Here is a 22,697-nt window from a genome sequence, read left to right as displayed (position 1 = left end):
ATCGATATTAGGATCCGACCATTCTGGGCCTCACTCAACACTAGGCCATGGGCCAATCCACCTCCAAGTTCATCAACGAATCAAGCCTATGCTAGGTTGGGCTGGCCAATGGATCGGGCCTTACATCTTAGCGATTCATCTTTGGCCATAGACTGATGATGCTCTCTCGTGGGTCTTAGGTTGGGTGCGTTCAAATCTAGGAGGCTACCTAACATAACTACAACTGAACACTATATGAATTGATTCTTTTTAAACTAAAACAAGCTTTAGGAAACTTGGACAAAGTTGAGCGAGTGAGAATATTATTTCTTTTCCCCTTTTTTTTTTGAATGTCAAGTTTAATATTTACTTGTGAGAGCTATTCATTGTTTTAGTATTTCTTTGCATTATTTTTAATTGAACAATTATTATGTTTGCCATTGCATTGTCGCAAATGAAGCTTTTTATTTGTTTGTTATCCTCCAAAGAAAAAAAATCCCTCAAAAGTGACTTCTAAGGCTTTTTTGCCCGATCATCAATTATATTTTCATGGCACTTTAATTGAAGATATCAAGCAAATATTTCAAGGCACTTGTCCTCCTGCACCATTACCAATCTTCAATCCCCATCATTCTACCATCCCATACGGTAGTCAGGGTGCAATACCTGAAAGGATAGATAGTCTCAACTATAATTTGTATGAGCTCCAGCCATTCCTAGAGCAACGTCAAAACTTATACAAAAGCATGAAATGGAGAAGGGAGCCTTGGTGGGGTGGTCTTTTTCTCTTTTTTTTTCCTCCCCTCTTAAGTGAAACTTAGGCACTTCCTTGGTGGCTACTATTATGTTAAAATCTTTATTTATTGTATCAGTTTATCCTTGAATGTATTTTGATGTATCCGTTTTATGAATTCGAAATAATTTTTTATAAATTGTAGGGTAAACATTATTTAAGGTAGAGAGATTTTTTCTTCTCTCATGTTTCTCGCTTTTTTTTTTTTCTTTTTTTCTTGTCATGATACGTCACCACGACGGCGTGGAGCCCGGCCCTTCGCCGCACACGAACAAACTACTACGTCACCATTCTCTACCCCACCGACCAAACCAAATGCACGACGGTCACAGCCAAGGCAAGCCGACGTCACCAATAGGACAACAAAACTGACAGCGCCATCTCCAATTATTTTAGAATCCTTGCTTCCTACCCTCCGTTGAATTCTGATCGCCGAGGAGGAAAGCGCGAGCGAGGATGGACCCGGAGCCCCTCCTCCGGCAATCCGCCACCGTAGCCGGCGCCGTCGACTACCGCGGCCGCCCCGTCTCCAGGTCCTCCTCCGGCGGCTGGTCTTCTGCCCTATTCATTATAGGTACTACGCAGTTCCCCACCCCCAAACCACCAATCATCGATTTTCAGCCGTCTGATCTCGATCTAATCCATCATCATATGGATTATGGGCTGCAGGAGTGGAGATCGCGGAGCGATTTGCGTTCTACGGCATCTCCTCGAATCTGATCACCTACCTCACCGGTCCCCTCGGGGAGTCGACCGCCGCCGCCGCCGCCGCCGTGAACACATGGTCCGGCGTAGCCTCTATGCTGCCGCTCGTCGGGGCCTTCGTCGCCGACTCCTATCTCGGCCGATTCCGGACAATCATCCTCGCATCCCTCCTCTACATCATGGTTCGCTCTCCCCTTTCTCCCCTCTTCCCCGCCGTGTTTTATGATCTTGCAATGTTTTGTGGTCCCCTTTATTGGAAAGTTGGAGCGTCCGCTTCGCCGTGTGCGACCCATCGGCTGTTGTGTTCCGAACAGAGAGGAAGTTGTTCAGACCGTCAATCTACTGTACAACGGTCATGATTGAGCCGCTGTAATCTATAAGCCCTCTCCCCTCACTCGAGTCAGCATCATTTTAGATCACCTGCACACGTTCTCTTCGAATCCATGTATAACCCGAACCCAACCCAAAAAAATTGAATCCGATTCGGGTTCGAGTCTGGTCCGATTCAGATCAACCCATCCATGGCTTCAGATGTTGTTTGCACCTTCATGGGCTGCGGTCCGCAAATCCAAATAATTTTACAGATTCAGATTGGATCAGATTGTAGAATTGAAAACCTAAAATTACCCAAAATTTCAAATAGGTTGCATCAGGTCTAAATTCAGTAAACTCAGATCTGACTCGAAAAATAGAATGAGTCCAATTTTAGGATCCAACCTAGCCCCACGAGTCCTCCAAAACGGATCGGGTCGAGTTATCGGTCAATCCGACTCATTTGCAACCCTAATACTATGCGGTGCATCATTTGCATGATAGGGAGACAGTGCATGCACGAATAGTATTGAGACCATTGTATTGAAATATCACGTAGAAAGTTACCAGTTGCAAGATCCATCGCGGAGGCAATTAAGAGATGCCTGTGGTGCCAAAGATGCACCGCAGAGGATCCTGCTTTAGGCTGTGGATCAATTAAAGAAAGCTATTACGCTCCATGGTAGCTGAAGCACAAAAATGAATCCTCTTGTTAGTGTTATTAGGATGGGACGATCCACGGTCTCTGGATCGTATGATGTGGATCAAAAACGCTCAAATGATCCAAACTGGGTATTTGGATCATTTTCTTTGTTTTTTTGTTTCCCTTCAAGATGTGGGATTATCCAATCATGGATTGTAAGATCCTAATCATGGAACGCCGGATTCATTGAATAGCCTGACCCCTATTAAATGAGCCCTTCGATGCACTACTTAGGCCCTGTTTGGAGGAGCTGTTGGCAATAGAGCTGTTGGAAGTAGAGCTGTTCGAAGTAGGGCTGTTGGAAGTAGCGCTTTTATAAAAAGCTATTTGTTGTTTGGTAACTACATTTCTAAAGTGCTGTGGCGCTTTAACATTTGTTTGGTAAACAAATTGAGAAAGTACTTTTGTATGACAAAATGACCATAAAGGACATTACTAGTATTATACAATAGTGCATAATAAAATATAATATATATTAATACATAAATATATGATATAGTATAATATTAATGTAATATAATATTATATTATTATAATATAGTACTATAACGTTGTATACTATAGGATAATAATTTAATATAATATTAAATTATTTAACATAACATAATATTATATTATATTATATTTATAGTATAATACAATAATAAATGTATAAAATATTATAATTATTAGTATAAATTAATTTGTCACTCTTTTGATGACCATTTATTTCTCTAACAAATTTTCTAGCTAGATGAAAAAATTAGTTAAATAATTACTAATATTTTTATTTATTTATTTATTCTTTCATTTATATACATATTTATTTATTTTTTTTCCTTTTTTTTCTTCCCTTTTTTTTCTTTCCTTTTTCTTCTTTTTCTTTCCCTTTCTTTTTTCTTCTCTTCTTATCCTTCCTTCCTCTTTTTCCCTCTTCTCCTTTCTTCTCCCGCGAGGCCGGTGGCGCCGGAAGAGGGCCGGGCCGCGGCGGCCGCGGGAGGAGGCCCGGAAGGGGAGTGGGACGGCGGGCCGCGGGGGGAGGGGGGCTCGGGAGGAGGCCGGGACGGCGGGCCACGGCGACCGCAGGGGGAGGGGGGCTCGGGAGGAGGCCGGGACGGCGGGCCGCGGCGACCGCGAGGGGAGGGGGGGCTCGGGAGGGGGCCGGGACGGCGGGCCGCGGCGCCTGCCGGGGAGGCGGCGGCCATGGCCGCTCCTTCCTCTTTTTTTTGTTCTGGTGGGTCGCAGCGGTAGCTGGGGAGCACGGCCACGGGTGGCTGGGCGGCCACGGGTGGCTGTGCAGCCACGGGCTGCCTCCCAAAACAAAAAAAAAAAAGAAAAAAAAAGGAGGGCCGGCGGCATTGAGGAGAAGAAGGAGATAGAGAGGGGGAGAGAGAGAGGGGGGATGGTGAGAGAGGAAGAGGCGGTGGGATGGAGATTTTTGGGAGGAAAAATGAACTTTTAAATGGGGGTATTTTGGTCAAAAATACAGCTTCCCGACAAAGCTGAAAATAGCGTTTTCGGAAAGCTCCAAAATGGAGCTTCTGCCAAAAAGCTGTTTTCAGCTTCCCGCAAAAGCTGAAATAGCTTTTCCAAAATTTTACCAAACACTCTTTTTTACCTAAAAGTACTTTTGGAGGGTCAGAAAGTGCTTTTTGGCCCTCCAAAAGCTCCCCCAAACAGGGCCTTACTCACTTTTAGTTTGTTTTTTTTTTTGTTGCTTTCTTTTGTAGATGGAGATTTTCTAGGTTGCAATTACTGATGATTTGATTGGAAGCCTAGAGGTTCTCGATCTATTTCCTTTCCAGGAGTTCTATTTGAAACCAAATTAGAGGTGTAAATTATTTATTTTCCTTTTCTTGGTAGATAATTATTTATTTTCCTTTTTAAAAGACACCTATTTGAACTCAAGTTGATTCCCAATATCTACCAGTCCAGTATCCAGATCGGTCAACCTCAAGCAAGTATTCATTGACTGAATATGCAATGCCTAAAAGTTGTTATCGTTATTTCTGTTTTTGGTGACAAAGAAGGATATAAATGAATATTATTTAATAGTATATATATATATACACACCAAAAAAATAATATCTATATAATATTATTGTTTTGCATAATGTAAATTATGTTTGTATGGAATATAGTAAATATTTCAAATTATGGAAATGTATCATGATCTTGCCTCTCAGAAGACTTAAAAAAGGTAAGAGAGAGAATTTGACATAATGATTTTTTTCTTCCTAAGAAAGTTGAACCTAGTATTTAGTTCCTCTAGTGATCGTATGTAAATGGCTACTTCAATTGCATTAGCCTAAAAAATTCACTTGGATTTACTCCAAACAGAATACTGACATGCTATTGAAATTGTTAATATAATTTTAGGGATCACGTAACAACCTGTATCAGTCCATATTATTTTTCTTTGTTAGCATGATTTGGTATCGTTAGTATTATTTTTCTTTGTCAACATGATTTTGTTAGAGTAATATTAGGGATCACATAACAGCTTATATCAGTGAGTATTATTTTTCTTTGTTAGCATGATCCCATATCAATTTATATTATTATTTTTATATAAGGTCTGTACATGAGTATATATAACCTCTAAAATGTACCGAATATGATGGAATAGAAAAATAAAATTATTTTTTTCTCTTTTTTTTCTTGTTTTTTTTTTTGTTCTGCAAATATTTTAACAAAAATCGAATCAGGATGTACTAAAACGCTCTAGTTTTTCTCAAAGACTTGTTGCCGAATTAAAGGCAAAATCCTGACTCTTACTCCGTTGATTGGATTGGAGAACCACAGGGCTTGGGCATGCTCACCCTCTCATCGGTGCTGCCATCCATTCATGCACCCAAATGTGGTGACACAACGGATCTCACAGCCTGCAGACCATCTCCTGCCCAAGTGGCCTTCTTCTACTTCTCCCTCTATCTCGTGGCATTTGCCCAGGGAGGCCACAAGCCTTGTGTTCAAGCCTTTGGCGCTGATCAATTCGACCAAAATGACCCCAAGGAATGCATGGATAAGAGCTCCTTCTTCAACTGGTGGTACTTCGGGTTGTGTGGTGGCACTGTAGTTACACTGGTGATCGTAAGCTATATCCAAGATAACATTAGTTGGGGCCTTGGATTTGGAATTCCATGCATTGCAATGCTGTTTGCTCTCATTGTTTTCTTGCTTGGGACCAAGACTTATCGCTTCTATGTCCTAGAAGATGAGAGTCCATTTCTTCGAGTAAGCAAAACACTTGGGGCATTGGTAAGACGTAGGCAAGCAAGATTTCCCATTACATCTGAAGAAACAGGAGAAGCACTACAATACAAGTAAGAGTACTTTTTGACATCTGTTTATGAGATCATTTGTTTAGTAGACCTAGTAATATAATGATTATATATTAACCTGTAAGGCTCTTTTATGTTTGTCAATTATAGGCCATCTGGTGGTCCAAATTGTTCGTCGTCGAGCAAGGAAATTGATAGTCTAGACAATGTGGATCATGTAAATGAAGCAAAGGGGATACTTCGATTGTTTCCCATATGGGCAACCTGCTTAATATATGCTGTTGTTTTTGCCCAGTCTTCAACCTTCTTTACTAAGCAAGGAAGCACCTTGGATAGAAGGATAGGTTCAAACCTTGAAGTCTCGCCTGCAGCACTACAAAGCTTCATCAGTGCCTCCATTGTAGCTTTCATCCCCATCTACGATCGTATCCTTGTGCCCATAGCCAGAAAATTCACCAAAAAGCCTGCAGGCTTCACCATGCTTCAGAGGATTGGCACTGGAATGGTCATTTCTTTGATTTCCATGGTTGTAGCAGCTCTAGTGGAGCTGAAGAGACTTGAGACTGCCAGAGACTTCGGCCTGGTCGATCAGCCCACAGCAACCATTCCCATGAGCTTGTGGTGGTTGGTTCCCCAGTATGTTCTGTATGGGATTGCAGATGTATTCACGATGGTTGGCCTGCAGGAATTTTTCTATGATCAGATCCCTGATGCATTGAGGAGCCTTGGACTTGCTCTCTACTTGAGCATCTTCGGCATTGGGAGCTTCATCAGTAGCTTTCTTGTGTCTATGATTGACAAAGCAACTGCAGAGAGTGGCGAGAGTTGGTTTTCCAACAATCTAAACCGTGCTCATCTTGATTACTTCTATTGGCTTCTTGCTGGACTCAGTGCTGTAGAACTCGTCATCTACTTGTACCTTGCACAGGTTTATGCATACAAGAAAAAAGGAAGCAGTGCAGTTGTGTAACATGACTGGTAGGCTGATATGGCTCAGGTCATAAGAGGCCACCTAGTAGTTGGAATCTTTATTTGCCAAATTAGACTTACGTTATTCAAGTTGCAAACGTTAATGCAACTCCATAAGGTTTGTTCAAATAAGTAAAGCCCTTTCTATGTCATTCGCAAGGTGTCCTCATTACATCTGAAGAAGTGAGAGAAACACAGGAGTTCAGGTAAGACCACTGTGACATCTGCTGGTGGAATATTTGTTTAGTAGATTTACTGCTGTTATGTTTTCATCTTAATCAGACTGGCTCTCTCATGTTCCTCCTTACGTAGGCCTTGTGATGTTGCTCATTGTACATCTTTAAGGAGACTGATGGTGTAGACAATGTGGATCATGTAGAAGAAGCAAGGGAGGTGCTTCAATTATTTTCAATACAGGCAACCTGCTTATTATATGATGGTGTTTTTGCTGCTCCGTTGTAGCCTTCATCCCTATCTACGACTCTGTCCTCGTTCCATAGACAGAATTTTTTTTTTTCCAATAATGTTCTGGCATAGCAATGCTTCAATGGATAGGCATTGTGATGGTCCTTGATTTCAATTGTAGTAGCAGCTCTGGTGGAGATAGAGTGGCTCGAAACTGCTAGAGATTATAGTCTGGTTGATCAGCCTGAGGCTAAAAAAAAAACAGAAGTCTATTTGGACTTGCTAATAGAATTAGACTGAAAATTCTATAGCATTCGTGGATTGGGGCAGCACAACCAACACGATCACAGGCCAGATATTGGGCTTGATTTATATTTATAAGAAAGATCTACTGAGGTTTTTCTTTTCTTGCTATTGGATTCGGTTCAGCCCATTCTGAAGGTATTTTTAGATATTTTATCTAGCCCAGACTGTAGCATGTGATCTTGCTAGTTGTACTGGGCAAATCTACAGAATTTTCATTCTAATCCGGTAGGAAAATCTAAACATACCCTTAGATTTGATGAGAAACTATTAATTCGGTGTTAGATAAATCTTATGTGCACGCGCGCGCGCAGCATGTGATCTATCAATAAGGAAGATCACCATTCTAACGCATACTAAAAATTGTCAAAAAAATTAATTGGTTTTCTCTATACTGAAAGTTTTAATTTTCTAACAAATGCCATTTTGTATTTAATTTAAAAACAAGAATTATGACAAGTTCCTGAATTGCTATTTTCTAGACAAATTCTCTTAACTCTTGTCAGATTTCAACTCCTATGCTTAATTCTTCAAACAACCTGCTCACCTCTAAATTAAATAAATGCAGGTAGAAGACAGATGACGATATTGCAGTGGTTTAAAATGTCCGCTGGAATTATCTTTTAAATGAACTTAACTAGAATAACAATCATCGGCGCTAAGTGGTCTAGACGAAGTGACCTGAGAGGATCCATCAGTTCTCTCGACATCCTCCCATTGAAAAATGGAAGGTCCAGCAACCTCTGTGGAAAAAATAAGAAATGTGGTGTCAGAATCAGGACATCAAAACTCAGGTACAGACATGATTTTGAGAATCATGCAACTAAGATCTAGGTAGGAGATTTATTAGTTAAATCCAAATACAGCAGGAAACCAATATCTGTCATTCGATTAACTTTCATTCTCCTAGTCAAGGCAAGGACTATTGATGCGTTGGCCCTCAGAGGGGTTCTGGAGGACTACTGCAAGGCATGAGAATGAATCTCGACAAGTCTACCATTTGTTTTAGTCCGATGACGATGATGATAGAAATTTTAGTTATGTAGCAAATACTTGCATTTGATGGATGGGATATGGATTTATCATCTATTAATTAAATTTTTAACCATTTGCCATCGATGTTGTAAATAACTTTTTAAATGAAAAATATGGAAATGAGTCAAAAAAAAAATGGTAACAAAAAAGGAACTTGACACGCACGCGCGCGCAGAGAGAGAGAGAGAGAGAGAGGCTTTTATGATTCAAGAACTTGATGGCCTTTGACAGAAATTATAAAAAAGTAGTTAAAAATAGAACCATGAATAGTTCATCAAGGCTTCAGGGTTATCGTTTAAGAAAAGCAGGAACAAATGGTCTAATAAAAACGAAAAGCAGACCAGCGTACTGCAAATTTGTTCCCCGATGCATTCCTCACATAAGCCATCCTGCATATATTAGAATTATTGCAAGTGTTTCCTTTTGCCCAAGAATAATATTTGATGGTTGAAGCCAACAATGTAAAACTCTAAAACGTGGACACCGAATCAAAAAAAAAAAAAAAAAAATCAGATTCAGACACTTATCCAAGCATCTGAATTTGCAAAAAGAAAAAATATATATATAAAGATGAGTAGGAAATTAACAAGCTTGGCTACATCATGCATTCATGTTTTTAAATACCGTTAGAACTTTTAAAACATGTTATTCTTTAATAAGGCCTTTCAATCTACATGTTTCTCATCCAAATTTTCAATTCTAAAAAAGATTTTTTTGCATGAATACCTTTCTAAAAATTCAAATTTGCATGAATACCCTCTTAAATTTATATTTATTTCTTCACCCTCATAAAACACTATTTTTACATAAATATTCCTAATACAACAGTTATTCTAACACCATCAATAAAAACCATATTTATTTTAATTAAAAATAAAATTTTTTGAAAGTATTGTTTTATCTCCCATTGTGATTGTTTTATAAATATTTTTTTGCACATATACCCATTAATAATATTTTAATTATTTTAATTTGAAACTATTATTTTTTTATCGGCATTGAATGGTGTGGATACATATGCAAAAATAAGAAAAAAAAAAAAGTAGAATAGCAAAATAAGGGTTTTACGAGCTTGTACATGCAAATATCAATTTTCGTAGGGTATTCATGCAAAATTCGATATCTTAGGACATAATCATGCAAAAAAGAAAAAACTCACATTTCACAAAATCATTTTAGTTCCTGTATCCTTGACCAACATCTACATAGAACAAAAGTTCACATTAAAGCCATTATGGCCGACCGAGTAGCTGTTGGAAGAATCCAATACTTTCCAAGAATCTTAAATAGTTGAAAACAGTGAATTTGACAAGTAGCTGTTGGAAGAATCCAATACTTTCCAAGAATCTTAAATAGTTGAAAACAGTGAATTTGACAAGAACCCCAGTGCCTGGAACATCCAACCTGGATATGTTTCTAACAGAGAATCTTGGAGATGGACATTAGTGTCCAGTTAACTTATAGAATGTAGAAAAACCTACAGCAATGGCCTCTCAGTCAAAATTCAAATCCAAATTTGCCAAGTCGAAGACAATCTGATGGACCCTGATAGCAGGATACATGCACAGGAAATATGCCTGAATGGGACTGTTTGGACCTCCACCAAGCAGGCGATTGTATTTCTCTATGTTTTCCGTAAAGTATTGGATTCGAGTGATAACATCATCCACCAAACAATATTGCATTCGAGTACTAACATCATCCCTAATACGAAGCTGTACAAGTTAAAACAATATGATATCATTATTATCATTATTATACTATAACAATATAGTGTTATTATACTTAATAATATTATAATATATTACTTTTATAGTATATTAAAATAATGATATCATATTGTTATATAAAAATATTATGATATAATAAAATTTAAAAATATTATTTATTATATTATTAAGGGTAAATATTAGAAGTTTTTGATAGTACAAATAATTAGATAATTAAAAACACTATGCAGTATCCTCTATTATCATTTCTGATACTAAAAGTATTTTTTTCAATTTAATTACTAAATAAATGTTAATCCAGTTATGCAGGAGCTCAATTGGGCCCCAAGCAAGTTCTTGCACACTCTCCTATGGGCATCCAAACGCTTCGATGATTCATTCTTTTTATAAATATTTTAAGGATATCTACTTTGCTTGTACGTGTATGAATGTATATATATAGCAGGAGAGAGAATTTCACATGCCAATATCTCAGCCAACATAGTCAAATCGAGATTAGCAACTACCATTAGCCGTTCTTCACAGCTGTCAAACAACACAAATTACAAAACCACAAAGATTTGATTTGAAAGGGACTTAAAAACCATAGTAAGATAGATAAATAGGGTTAGGAATACTTCTGATGTTTACAATCCATTGCTGTTGTCCACTTTCTCATTGGCAGATTCAGTTCAGCTGTGCTCCATGCGATCCATCAAACTGTGAAGCGAGCACTGACTGGTTGGCTAGGTATGCTGCCTCTCATGCAGGCTTTTAGAAACTGTGCATATATATTTTACACAAAAGCTTGTTAATCCTGATAAAGACTGGACCATCGACCCCATTGGTTTTTTTTCGGCATGCCATTGGTTACTGATTTGTAGTTCTGAAACATCATATAACTATAAGTAGAGCCAAGGTGACAGGATAATGAGATGCCATGACAAAAAGAACAGCTTCCTTAACAATACAAAGATAAAAAAAACTCATCAAGAAGATCAAAAAAAACATTGACAAGTTCAAACAATACAAAGATACTAGCCTACCCCTTTTTCATGTCTCTCTCTCTCTCTCTCTCTCTGGCCCCTGAACAAACATTTCGCTCATCCAGCCACAAGATTAGCTGCAAATATCTAATAATCTATGATACAATGCAATCAACATGAAAAAAATTCTGTTAGTGACAATGAATCAGTACTTTTTCAAGTGACCCAGCATAAGAGACCCCCCTTCAGAGCATTGGAGGCTGCTGAGAATGGAACTGCTGCTCTCCTCTTTCTATAATAATTCTCCTCTGAAGCAAGCCTACATAAATGAACTGATGCAGTATTATAGGAGAGTGAGATCGAATTAATTGAATCTAGCGCTGCTGTAGACCTTCAATTGCCTTCTTCCATTGCCATGCTCGCTGCTTCACATCCTCAAATGACATCACCTTCTTTGGCTGTAAATTAAATCGGTACATAGTTCGGTGAATGAATACATGCATTTTAGAAAAGGATAATTCAAGTTTGAACGAATGACATACTGTGCATATCTTGAAATGCGAAGAATTTGATACTTGGACACTGAGGTCGGCGGGGTTATTAGACCAAATAATGTTCTTTTTAACCATCATCTTGGAAGGATCTACACATATCAATTTGGGTTTATCTGTGAGAATGAGTTGTATTTTCTTGTTTGATAGCTTCTGAAGTTTCTTCAACTTTGAAATCATAACAATGTTCTCTCCAGGCTCCAGAAACTCTTGCCTGCCATTTAAACAAATTGGAACAGCATCATGCAAAATATGTAGAGCTTGCTGTCACTTCTAAAGCGTTAAAAGGATAACTGAAAGAATTGGGGAAGAAAAAAAATCATCAATTACAAAATAAATAACACGAAAGTCAAATTTATATGAAATTTATGCAAAATAATCAATTATTATATCAGAGTTGTCAAAGAAATGCGTCATCCGTGTGGAGATGGGGAAACAAATATTTGATCAATCAATTTAAGGTTTGTGTCCAAGAAAGCAAGAAAATGTAGTCCTAAAAAGGCTTGGTAATATATACACCATAAATGATGTCAAAAATTAGATCAAATATGCTTCAGGGCGCTCTTTATGGGCACAAGAAAGATTCCTCAGGCCCATTAATTCAGGTTTGGCAACACAATATCCAAGCACCACCTATATTCCACCAATCATGTGTTGCACAAATCCCTCATGCCACATTTTAGAACTTTTTGTGTGCATGGGGGGATGCCCTAGCATTACTAAAATTAGATACATGAGGTTTTTATACATACCATCTGGAGTCAAAAGAGTCAATTGAAGCAATCCTAGACATATGAGAATGTGTTTCAGATGATGATGATGTGGCCCCATTATTCCCATCAGGGATGGCATGTTGACGTGTCGAACCACCTCCAACATGTGCGAGGTTCCATGTAGAATCCTGAGTATCATCATCCTCATCCACCTGAAAGTAAAATCATTAGCTACTTGGGACAGTGAAAATTATTCTAGGAAAGTGTCTTTAAATAAAAATTACAAACAAGTATATGATGTGGCAGTACATTCAACTCCACAGCAAGCTTTGGTGCTGGTGTCTTTCGTAAATTCTTCCAGTCGATTCCCTTGAAGAAAGGATGCATCTTGAGGGCGGCGTAACCATCAGGCCCAGCACCTGGTCTTTTGCTAGGATCTGTATCCTGCAATAAAATTGGGATAAGATAAGTAGCTAGTGGGGTTCTCTTGTTTTTTTCTTAAAAAGAAAAGTACAAGATAATCTTTCTACCGTTGTTTTGGTTGCAGAATAAGCTAATCCAGAGTAAATGGGTTAGCTTACTCTTAACAGTCTTTAGTCCAGAGTGAACTACTCCACCCCATAGGGTGGAACAGTTACCTCCAGGTTAGATAGAAAGGTAGCTTTACATTTTTTTTAAAATGTCCATTTTGCGCCAGAATAAATTGGTTGCTTTTCTAGTGTTTGGTGGGTTAAAGTGAAAAAGAAAAAGGAGCTCTATGCCATTTAACCCTCCTTTAATGCAAAACCAAACATGACCTACATGACTATGATGATTATCAGACAATTTGTATATAAAGAGGCACGATTTGTTGAGTACTATAAAAAGAAGCAAGTAAAAGATCAAATACATTTTACACAATAAAAAATAATAATACATAACAATCCATATAGAAATACTTCGATTGGCAATTCTCTGCTCATCCCACTTCAGCCATCAGTTGGCAACTTGGCATCGTATGCATTGGGCCCAAGCTGCCCTTACTACCCTATATAAATATAGGCTTCGTAATGGGTGCATAGGCAACCTCCATAAGCTCAGTCACTTGAATATGTGTGTAGCCCAGGCAGACATGGGTCACAAAAGACAGGACACTTGTTGACCAAGAAGACAGCCAGGGCTTGAGCAATTTGGCATATGGTAATATAAAGCCTCTGACCGCACTCTGAAAGCTGAGGGTAGAAATGCTAACACCCTAACCTCATATTGGGGCTGACAGAGGCTGATGGCAATGGGTAGTCCCAGGTGGCAAATGGGCAGTGGAGGGATCCAGTGGGTAGCAGATAAGAGAGGCAATGGCAGACTTTATCCAGTTAATTTTGGTTTTCCTTCCAATCCTCTAACTTTTGCCTCCTCCATCAGCTTCCCTCCTTGGCCATCACCTCCCCCGCCCTTTCTCAACATCCTCCGCCACTCACTTAATTTTTGTTTTTTTTTTGGGGGGAAATATGCCCTGATTTATTTCTATTTTTCTACTGTTGTATCTTTTTTTTTAATCTTATTTTTTAATACCCAACCGCCTAGGCGATGTGCAGTACCCTGACATCCTGCATACTGCCTCCACTTAATAGAACCCTGTGTACGGCCAAACAATGCTGATAAAGACCTATCCTATAGAATTAGTCTTCATTAATTCCAGGAAAACAATAAATCAACTAAAATCTGCGAGCTGAAGGGACAGAGTCCCACCATGCAAATCAACTAAAACAAGTTTTCAGTCTAAAACTCTTAAAATTTGTTTTAATAAAAATTCAATTGGCAAACTATGAGTATATTTAACCTTGATAAACAGAAGCATATTCAATTAAAAAAAAGAAGAAAAAGCAAAGAAAAGACATGAGGAAAGACATGCTACCAGAGATACATGAGTGGTTTTGATTGTAATATAACATGCCTTGTAATGCTGTCATTGCCTAGGGTTTGATCATGCAAGTGACACGGATCATTTTTAGCAACTGCATGCTTCCAGCACTAAAATTAATTAAAATTCAAGATATAGGACTGTAATTTAACATTTACAATAACGTCAGTTTTTGCAAATGATGCAAGGGAGTTTCCCTAAATGCAATTATAAAGTCCAAAATTCCACTTTATTTCAGATATTTTTGGATCAAAACATAAAGTGCAAGGTTATAAACATATGTAATGTAGACAGAAAATTCTAAGATAATTAGATGCATAGGTGTTGAGATTGCAAGATTGTTTCTTACCAACAACTTATCAATAAGGTCCCTTGCTTCATCTGAAAAATAATCAGGGAACTTGAGATCCCTGGCAATAATTCTTTGAAAAATAAGCCATTCACTAGCGTCTTTAAAGGGGGCAGAACCAGAAAGCATCTGATATATGGTGCACCCAAGGGCCCATAGGTCATTTCTGATAGAGGAGACAAACATTATGTCAGAAAATATTTCAACCGAAATTGCATTTGTAAAACAGAACATTCAAAGCTAATATTCATTATCTAAGATACAATTATTCCGTTTTGATAGAGGTACAAAAGGTCAGAAAATTGAACTGCACCAAGCTTTCGCTAAAGCCAACCGGCTTACAAAAACTGATCGTCAAGACTGGCCGGACACTATTTAGCTTCTACAAAGCCTGTGTGTGATTGGCTAAATCTGAATTAAGTAGGAACTGAAGATAACTCTAAATAGTCTAAACTTTCACTAAACTGACACAATAATTGCATGCAAAGTTTCTTATTCACATTGCGGTAGTCATTTTCTACCAAAATTTGCAGCTAAAGTATTTTTATAAAAAAAAGGAAAAAAAAACAATGTCTGGGATCCAACAACTAGTGCACTGTCAGCCATCCAAACATAAAAAGTAATTCAGATTGCTTGCTTGCATTTGAGCTACAAGAAAGAGAAAAGAGAAAAGGTGGACAGCTTAGCAGTTATACTTCCATCTCACTAATAAGCAAATTATCTGCAGAAAGCAGGAAACATAAGGCCTCATAATCAGAAGCCGTATTCGAGGGCCCCCTTAGTATACAAGAAATAAGAGGATGCATCCCCGCATCAATTGTTTTGTATCTTTGATACCATCAGCAGCATCTTTTTATGCACCTTAGCACCCATTTTAATATAATCTTCTAGTTACCAGTTCAATTACAATGTTTCTTCTATTTTAGGAAATAATCGACAGCAAATTGGAAATAACTTACAGCACCATAGCTACTACACATTATCACTGCATCATGCTCCATCATAGAATGCCAAAATAACCCTTGACATAGGCATGCCTAAAGCAAAATCACGCAATTCTGACCAGCAAAGAGTTCATGATGTGCATGAACTTCCTTTACAATGATAAAATCATCTACAAAAAAAACATCCCAGGAAGAATGAAGACATATCTTCTGTTTCTTCCATCATTCATGAAATTAAACTTGGAATTCTATATCCACTATAATGTATGAAAATAAGATCCAAAATACATCCTTTGTAACAGTGGCATAAAGAAAGATATGCTTCTCATGGTCTAGATATCTAGTTGACATTAGAGAGGTTGAACTGTAGCTTATATCACAGACACAGCAAAAGGACCTCTATAGGGATGGTAGTGATGTACTATAAAGGGTCTGCAAGGTGAAGAAAACAAGGAGGACAAAAATAAATATAATAGGACTCATTAAAACTGAGGATAGAAAGAAATTTGACTCGATAGGGAAAACTCTCGCAAAACAAAATTCGCAGGATCAATACAATGAATCAAATTATTACAGTCTCCATAAAAGACAAGCACCACAAAAGTATGCTATTCAAGTAATTTATATTATCATAGGGATCCTTTAACAGATCTAAGGATCTAAGAGCGTTGAATATGCGATAGCAAAAGAGTTATTCCCTTACCCAAAGGTTGCTGGAGACGAGTTGAGAACTTCTGGAGGAATGTATGCAGCTGTCCCCACAAAAGTGCATGCCTTTTCATCTGAATTAGGAATAAAAAGAGATATTATCTGTTGCTTGATAATTTGAGCATAAGTACTTTTCAGCATATGTTATAACCTTACTTGTTGCATTTGGAAGGACTGTGATTCGGCTGTCCTTAGTTGGCTTCACGCTACCAAAGTCAGCAATTTTAATGTGTCCATCAGAAGCGAGCAATAAGTTCTCTGGCTGGCGTTATAAGATATTTACCATGAGTCATTCGGGGGAGAAATTGTTGTTTTGGGGGGGGGGGGGGGGGGGGGGGGGGGTTGTGGAGATATGGGAGGGGCTATATTTGCATCCCTATATGTACCTTAATATCCCGGTGAATTAATCCTAGGCCATGTAAATATTCCAAGGCATCAATAACTTCTGCTGCATAAAAGCGGGCCTCATCCTCAGAAAGATGCTTTTTCTGCAACAAGGTGCATAAGCTTGGTATATAAAGTAGAAGGAGCAGTTTGTACAAAGTACTAAGTAGTAAGAATTACCCTGGTAATTTGGTCAAACAGCTCTCCTCCTTCACAAGACTCAAGTGCCATGTCTCCAATGCAACAAAAAAGACAACATCAGGTCATAGATTGGATAGGCTGATTTAACTTTCACACGATTATTTGTAACATTTCCACAAAGAAAATGACAACTAGCACAACTTGGATGACAACATGAAACACCAGTCAAATTATAAAGACTTACAAAGGGAGTAAGCATCTTGAAATGTGAAAAACAATCTGACTATGCCAGGATGTTCTAACTGATCAAGCACAATACGCTCCAGCTTTACATAAGATATTTTGTTCTCTTTCATGATGAATTTCTTGTCCATGATCTTTAAAGCATATACATTTCCCGAATCCTTTTTCTTTGCTCTCACTACCTGATATAGAAGAATCAGATTTGAAACCACTTGTTGAATGCAATGAGATTTGTAAAGAACAAAGAAGGAAAATATTATGGTAAGAATCAACTATGCAGTTCTAACATTAGATTACCAGAAATATAATTAAACAGAAAGTTCTGATAAGCCAGGCTAAAAACAGCTCTTAGATATTATTTGCCTACTGAATCCCATGCTCATCATATATGTCCACAACCATACATGTGGGTGGGATATGTATCCTTTTAAAGACCAGCCACAAGAACCAGGATAAGGAATTTAATCTTTTTAATTTTGCTAGTTTTGCGACTTAAAGATGCACACAGGTACCAAGATCTCTTTTGGGAAGAGCATTATTAGATGGGTTAGGATGTATTTATGAACATACTGCAAAGGAGCTTTTGAAGTTGCATGAGTAATCAAGTATAAGGAAGAGAGAGGCTGGGGATCATACAAGAAAATAAAGTATCTATATTCCCCAACCTATAGATAATCATTCACTTCAAAAAGAAGTTACATTTTGAAGGATGCAGAATAGTTGATATGTTTCATTTAGAATTAAATAAAATAGTTCCACCAAAGTTCGTTGTCTCGGTACCAGACCCCATATTGGTGCCACACTGGCATTGTGTTGGTATGATATGGGATCTTTTCGGCGTACCGACGCTGGGTACGCCACTCACATTGGATACCAGTACTGAACCAGCATGGTACGGTATGCCTTGTACCGCCCGGTTCTGGCTAGTACGGCAAACCATGAGTTCCACTACAAGTTTGATATCAACTCGCACAGACAATTCCAAAGATATATGAATTTGTGTCAGCTTTGATGCTAAAAACTGCCTTTGCCACTTTGATAGCAGAAACAAAAAGCAGAAGATAACCAAACAATTCATTTAAGTGCTCATCTTCCATCTCCTCATGATAATCAAGGGCATTTGACTTCGCATGTTTGTGATACTATCTGATACATATAGATAGGCTTATGGAGATTCCAGGCCTAAAGCAAAGCTAGGAATTTATACAACAGCACCTACATGGGAAGGATAAGCATAGATTAGGATGCCAACATGAAGGAGTAAACACAGTTCAAAAGGATGGGAGGAAGGAAAAAGCATAAGGACAGAGAGGTTCTTTCTACCATTGGAGCATACTTGCAGAGGAATCACAATTGCAGATCTAGAAGAAAGTTCGACAAGTTTCGCATTGGACATAATACGAAGTTTGCAAATCATGCAAGCTCCATCAATTCCAGATATAGAATTAGGACTCACCTCCATGGTTGGAATAAGGGCTATCAGCATCAAGAGAACTGTTCTCCATCATGATAAGGTGAGCTCAAGTGTCTCATTCCTCCTTGCAGTTAAAACTACTCTCTTTGGATTCCCCCTCATTCTTTCTCTTGTGAGAAAGTATCTTAGATTCATCACACCAAACTTATGCCATTTCACATTGCCATCTTCTCTGTAACACACCATTTTAACAAACTTTTGCAACTAGAATCTAACACCATTGGGCAGAAGTCAGTGTGATGCAGATAGACCAAATAAAAACAATTTGAAGACAAGAGAACAGAGGAGGAAGACAGTGAGAAGAATGTGGTTATGGTGGTGGAGATTATTTATTCTACTAAGATGGATATTTGGAATTTACTACAAATTTTAAGAACTAACTCTGATATAATTCAATAATCATCTCTAGAAACCCCTATCCTTGCTCTTTATACAAGAAGGCCTTCAAGAAGAAAACTCAGGGCCTATAGTAATGACATTTTGCAAAGGATAATAGAATCTATGCTTCGAATTAAAAAAATGACAAACTTTAGATACATCAGTTAATCATATAATCAACTCTAAAAATTATAGATTGCAGTAAATAATGCTAACATATCATTAGGAAACAAAGTATGCCCATCACTTATTGGAAATAGGAAGCATTTTCTTTGACACATGGTCAATATAATAACCTAATATTTCTCAAGAGAACTCAAGAATAAGTTATCACAAAAAAGTAGAAAAAATCTTTTAAGGCTTTAGTATAAGATACTAGCATGGGGCACATGCTGTGCAGATGGAAAAGCATGGATGAACATGGTGTGTAATACAGTTCATCATCCGAGAGAGAGAGAGAGAGAGAGAGAGAGAGAGAGAGAGAGAGAGAGACCGCGTCCATCTCCGCTCCCCCTCCCCATCTATGTGTGTATGTGTATCACCTTGAGAACATAGAAGTTTGCGACAATAGAATGTCATAATTGGGTGTCCAACAGGTGAATGGCAGGAGTTCATGCTATACATTAGTAAAGATGGAAGAGATACCATGGATGGTTGAAATTGCCTAATTTGATTTTTTTTTTTTAATCAAGTAACCCAAGTTTGGGAGGTGCCCCTCAAAACTGAACTATGTAGGATATATTTATTTAAAATTGTAGTTGTCATAGAAGGTGGAGATGGATGACCACACATCCAGAGCCTCCCAAAACAAAGGTGTTTCAGTGTTCAGGTTATAGATCTTTCTAAGTCCAACAGCTATTAAAATCTTTGGATAGTGATTTCACCGAAGCTACACAGTTCTTGGTCTGTCATAACATCTTGGTTCTATCTCTGTGTTTTTTGAGTATATCAGCCACAATTAAGCAGCCATGAACATTTACAGGCAATATTAGGAAGTTGAAAATTGATGATTGACAAATTTAGCATCAGTTGTCGAAAATCATTCAAGAGTTAGAATGCTACATGAATGTCCATGTCCATGTAATAAATTCAAAAAATCAAATAGGATCTTTCATGCGAAGGATCCTATAAGGAGTTTCTTGAAGGTCAGAATATTCCCACTTTTGTTTTTATTTCAACTTGACTATATCACCATTTTACAATTTTATAGGTATTTATTCAATAGTCTGGCAAAATGACTCACAACCAGATATGCAAAAGGATGACACGGGAATAACATCCATAACATCTTTTATGCCTAGTAATAGGGATTGTGATCCTGAAGTATGAACAGGTCATATATCAACAAAGTGGGCTTTAAGAAATGTCAGATTAGGCACCAACTTGAAGAAAAAAAAGAGAACAAATAGTAGTATGTTGCGGCACCTATACCATCAGCCAGTATAAAGCAAAAACAGGAAGAAGAAAAAAATCCCTCAATATCGTGGAGCATGACCATCAACTTTATGCTAACAATTGATTGCCTATATATTTTTTACCTAGATTTGACAGATCATAAAGGTATTAAGAACCACGAAAACATCATGAACATGATATAAAACAGAAGCTATTATGCATGCTAGAATGACCAGCTTGCTCAATAAAAGTTTACTTTTAATTAGAGCTGTGCAAGGTACATAGCAATGAGACATGAAAATCGAAGATTGGGAACCTCGTTCTCAGTCAAGATGGCTTAGGGAGCTGTATGTCATGTTATTAACTTTCCAAACAAGCAGCAACTACACTTTGAGAGAAAATAGTACCAGGACTGCAACGGTCACTTTAGCTCAGAAGATGAGCCATCTTCCTCTAGGCATGCAAACCAAGATGTTGGCCAACTCAGATCTAAATTGTTCTCTCAATTTGTTTTGTTCTTTACCAGCTTATGAAAACTTGCCTTATATTAAGCAACTACAGAAATAAGAAAACTTATATAACCATAAAAAATAGTTAAGTCTTCTCCCAACAATTTATCTGCTACTTGACTTTATCAAGTGGAATTCTTCTCTACCCATAGAAATTGTTCAAATGCTGTGTTGACGGTCCTTCTCTCCTCTATCCTGATCCTTCACCACAAACATGAGCAGTCCAAACCAGGGTGTCCATACATCTTCACTGGATATGCCCATGTCATCTCATTTGGATATCCATCATTTTATAAAATGGTGAAAAAATGAAAGCAAATTTCTGATAAGTCGCATATGGATTTTACAATGCAATGCTATTTATATCAGGACAGGAAATCAAGTAGAACAAAATTTACTATCAGGCCTATGAATGCGAAACTCAAGCTTGTCCTTTGTGCATCTTAAGGCTCCACTTAGCATTGTATTCCACCCATCTTGTAGACACGAGAGTAGATTTCCTTCAATCCCCATCTCAACTTCTCATTTGATAAGTTAAGCCCTAAACTTAACAAACCACACCACAATTTCTTCACTTCCCTTTTAAATTTAAACCTCTACGAACCATACATCACATTACCCTGTTCGTTTTGGTGCTTCCATTATACACAAACCCCATGATTTACACCATAAATTCTTAGGAAAAAAAATTCACAGCCAATTACTGCCATTTTCTTTACGAGCATTTCTTCCTTTTTTCTCTTATCCATCTTTTTCCTCCCGGCTTCCTAGTGCCTACGCGAACCCAGCAACAAAAGATACACCAGATCCTAAACATATGCTAAATGCCATAAATTGGGACAGAAATAGCAAGCAACATGAAGAGAAATGTAAGAAACCAGAGAACCAACAAACAAAATCACCATAAAACCTAAGAAAGCTCAAACCTTTGAGTAGGAACCGACGCCATAGATCTTGCCAAGCTCGAAATCATTGACGGTGAATTGTTCCTGCGGCGCCCTGAAGGTAATGCTGTTGTTGCGTTGCACCTTCGGGGACGGCGACGGCGACTGCTGCTGCAACCGGAGCTTCGCCTCGAAATCCTTCTCCATCTCCTCCCCTCCCCCACCCACCGCCATCACTCCCAAACCCTACCTACCGTCCTATCTACTGATTCCCGTCTCCACCTCTCGACACGAGCGACGAGGGCCCTTCACGGCCTCCAACGGCGCGGGCGGTCAACGGGGCCCCGCGCCCCGCGAATCATCGGATTCCCCTCCTCCCTCTCTCTCTCTCTCTCTCTTTCTCTCTTTGGCCTTTGCCCCTCCCTTCCTCTGATAAAAGCGGGAGCCAAAAGCGGAAAAAGGCGAGGGTTTCCGCCTGCCACCGTCCCAGCCTTAAATCGAATCTTCCGGAGCCCCAAGGGGGCGAATTATGATGAAAAATACTTCTTTTTGCCCGCTTTTTCTCGTGGATTTTAGCTAAGAATGAAGGATTCGGGGAGGGAGAAGAGAGAAGAGAAGGGATTGCGATTGAGGACGGAGATAGGGAGTTAGAGATTGGCGGTGGGGGATGGGGATCGAGGGAAGAGAGAGCACATGGCGTGTAATGATGGTGGGGCTCCACTAATATTTTTGGGTCCCCAATAAAGCGGCAGCCCACGTATGATTGGCGAGACCTCTCTAACGGCTTCATTTAAGAAGAAGTAAATATCTGCGCCATGTTTCCTTATCAATCTTTTTAAAATCTTAATTTACAAAATTAATATTAATTATTTTGTAGGAATTTTTTACATTTGAATAAGGTTTTTTTTTACTACGACTGACCTAAAAGCTTCAGGGCTCCTTTGGTTCGCAGAAAGTATTTT

General features: G+C 38.4%; 2 protein-coding genes across 4 annotated transcripts; one reads left to right on the top strand and one right to left on the bottom strand.

Annotated features, from left to right (window-relative positions):
- Nucleotides 1-1,172: 1,172 nt before the first annotated feature.
- On the top strand, nucleotides 1,173-7,176 carry LOC103702658 (protein NRT1/ PTR FAMILY 5.10-like). 2 transcript variants are annotated; one of them, XR_003384794.2, is made up of 5 exons: nucleotides 1,173-1,346; nucleotides 1,442-1,659; nucleotides 5,277-5,797; nucleotides 5,906-6,930; nucleotides 7,037-7,176. XR_003384794.2 is itself a non-coding variant. In XM_008785173.4 (4 exons), exons 1-4 carry the CDS (start codon nucleotides 1,229-1,231, stop codon nucleotides 6,723-6,725), a joined length of 1,677 nt encoding a protein of 558 aa, XP_008783395.2. In that variant the 5' UTR covers nucleotides 1,173-1,228; the 3' UTR covers nucleotides 6,726-7,158. The 2 variants fall into 2 exon arrangements, 1 of the variants encoding a protein (XP_008783395.2); XM_008785173.4 differs by having other exon boundaries at nucleotides 5,906-7,158.
- A 3,933-nt stretch (nucleotides 7,177-11,109) lies between these two features.
- Nucleotides 11,110-22,434, bottom strand: LOC103702739 (3-phosphoinositide-dependent protein kinase 2-like). 2 transcript variants are annotated; one of them, XM_039119321.1, is made up of 12 exons: nucleotides 21,778-21,930; nucleotides 18,552-18,780; nucleotides 17,097-17,277; nucleotides 16,892-16,944; nucleotides 16,714-16,815; nucleotides 16,484-16,589; nucleotides 16,323-16,401; nucleotides 14,676-14,841; nucleotides 12,736-12,870; nucleotides 12,466-12,638; nucleotides 11,705-11,927; nucleotides 11,110-11,620 (listed from the first exon to the last, which is right to left on the bottom strand). In XM_039119321.1, exons 2-12 carry the CDS (start codon nucleotides 18,579-18,581, stop codon nucleotides 11,537-11,539), a joined length of 1,332 nt encoding a protein of 443 aa, XP_038975249.1. In that variant the 5' UTR covers nucleotides 18,582-18,780; nucleotides 21,778-21,930; the 3' UTR covers nucleotides 11,110-11,536. The 2 variants fall into 2 exon arrangements, with proteins under 2 accessions (XP_038975249.1, XP_038975248.1); XM_039119320.1 differs by lacking the exon at nucleotides 18,552-18,780 and having other exon boundaries at nucleotides 21,778-22,434.
- Between the last annotated feature and the right edge of the window lie 263 nt (nucleotides 22,435-22,697).

Source organism: Phoenix dactylifera, unplaced genomic scaffold (assembly GCF_009389715.1).
Source record: "Phoenix dactylifera cultivar Barhee BC4 unplaced genomic scaffold, palm_55x_up_171113_PBpolish2nd_filt_p 000528F, whole genome shotgun sequence".
Taxonomy (NCBI): Eukaryota; Viridiplantae; Streptophyta; class Magnoliopsida; order Arecales; family Arecaceae; genus Phoenix; species Phoenix dactylifera.
The sequence above is the reverse complement of the archived record's forward strand: the minus strand, read 5'-3'. Positions and strand labels throughout refer to the sequence as shown.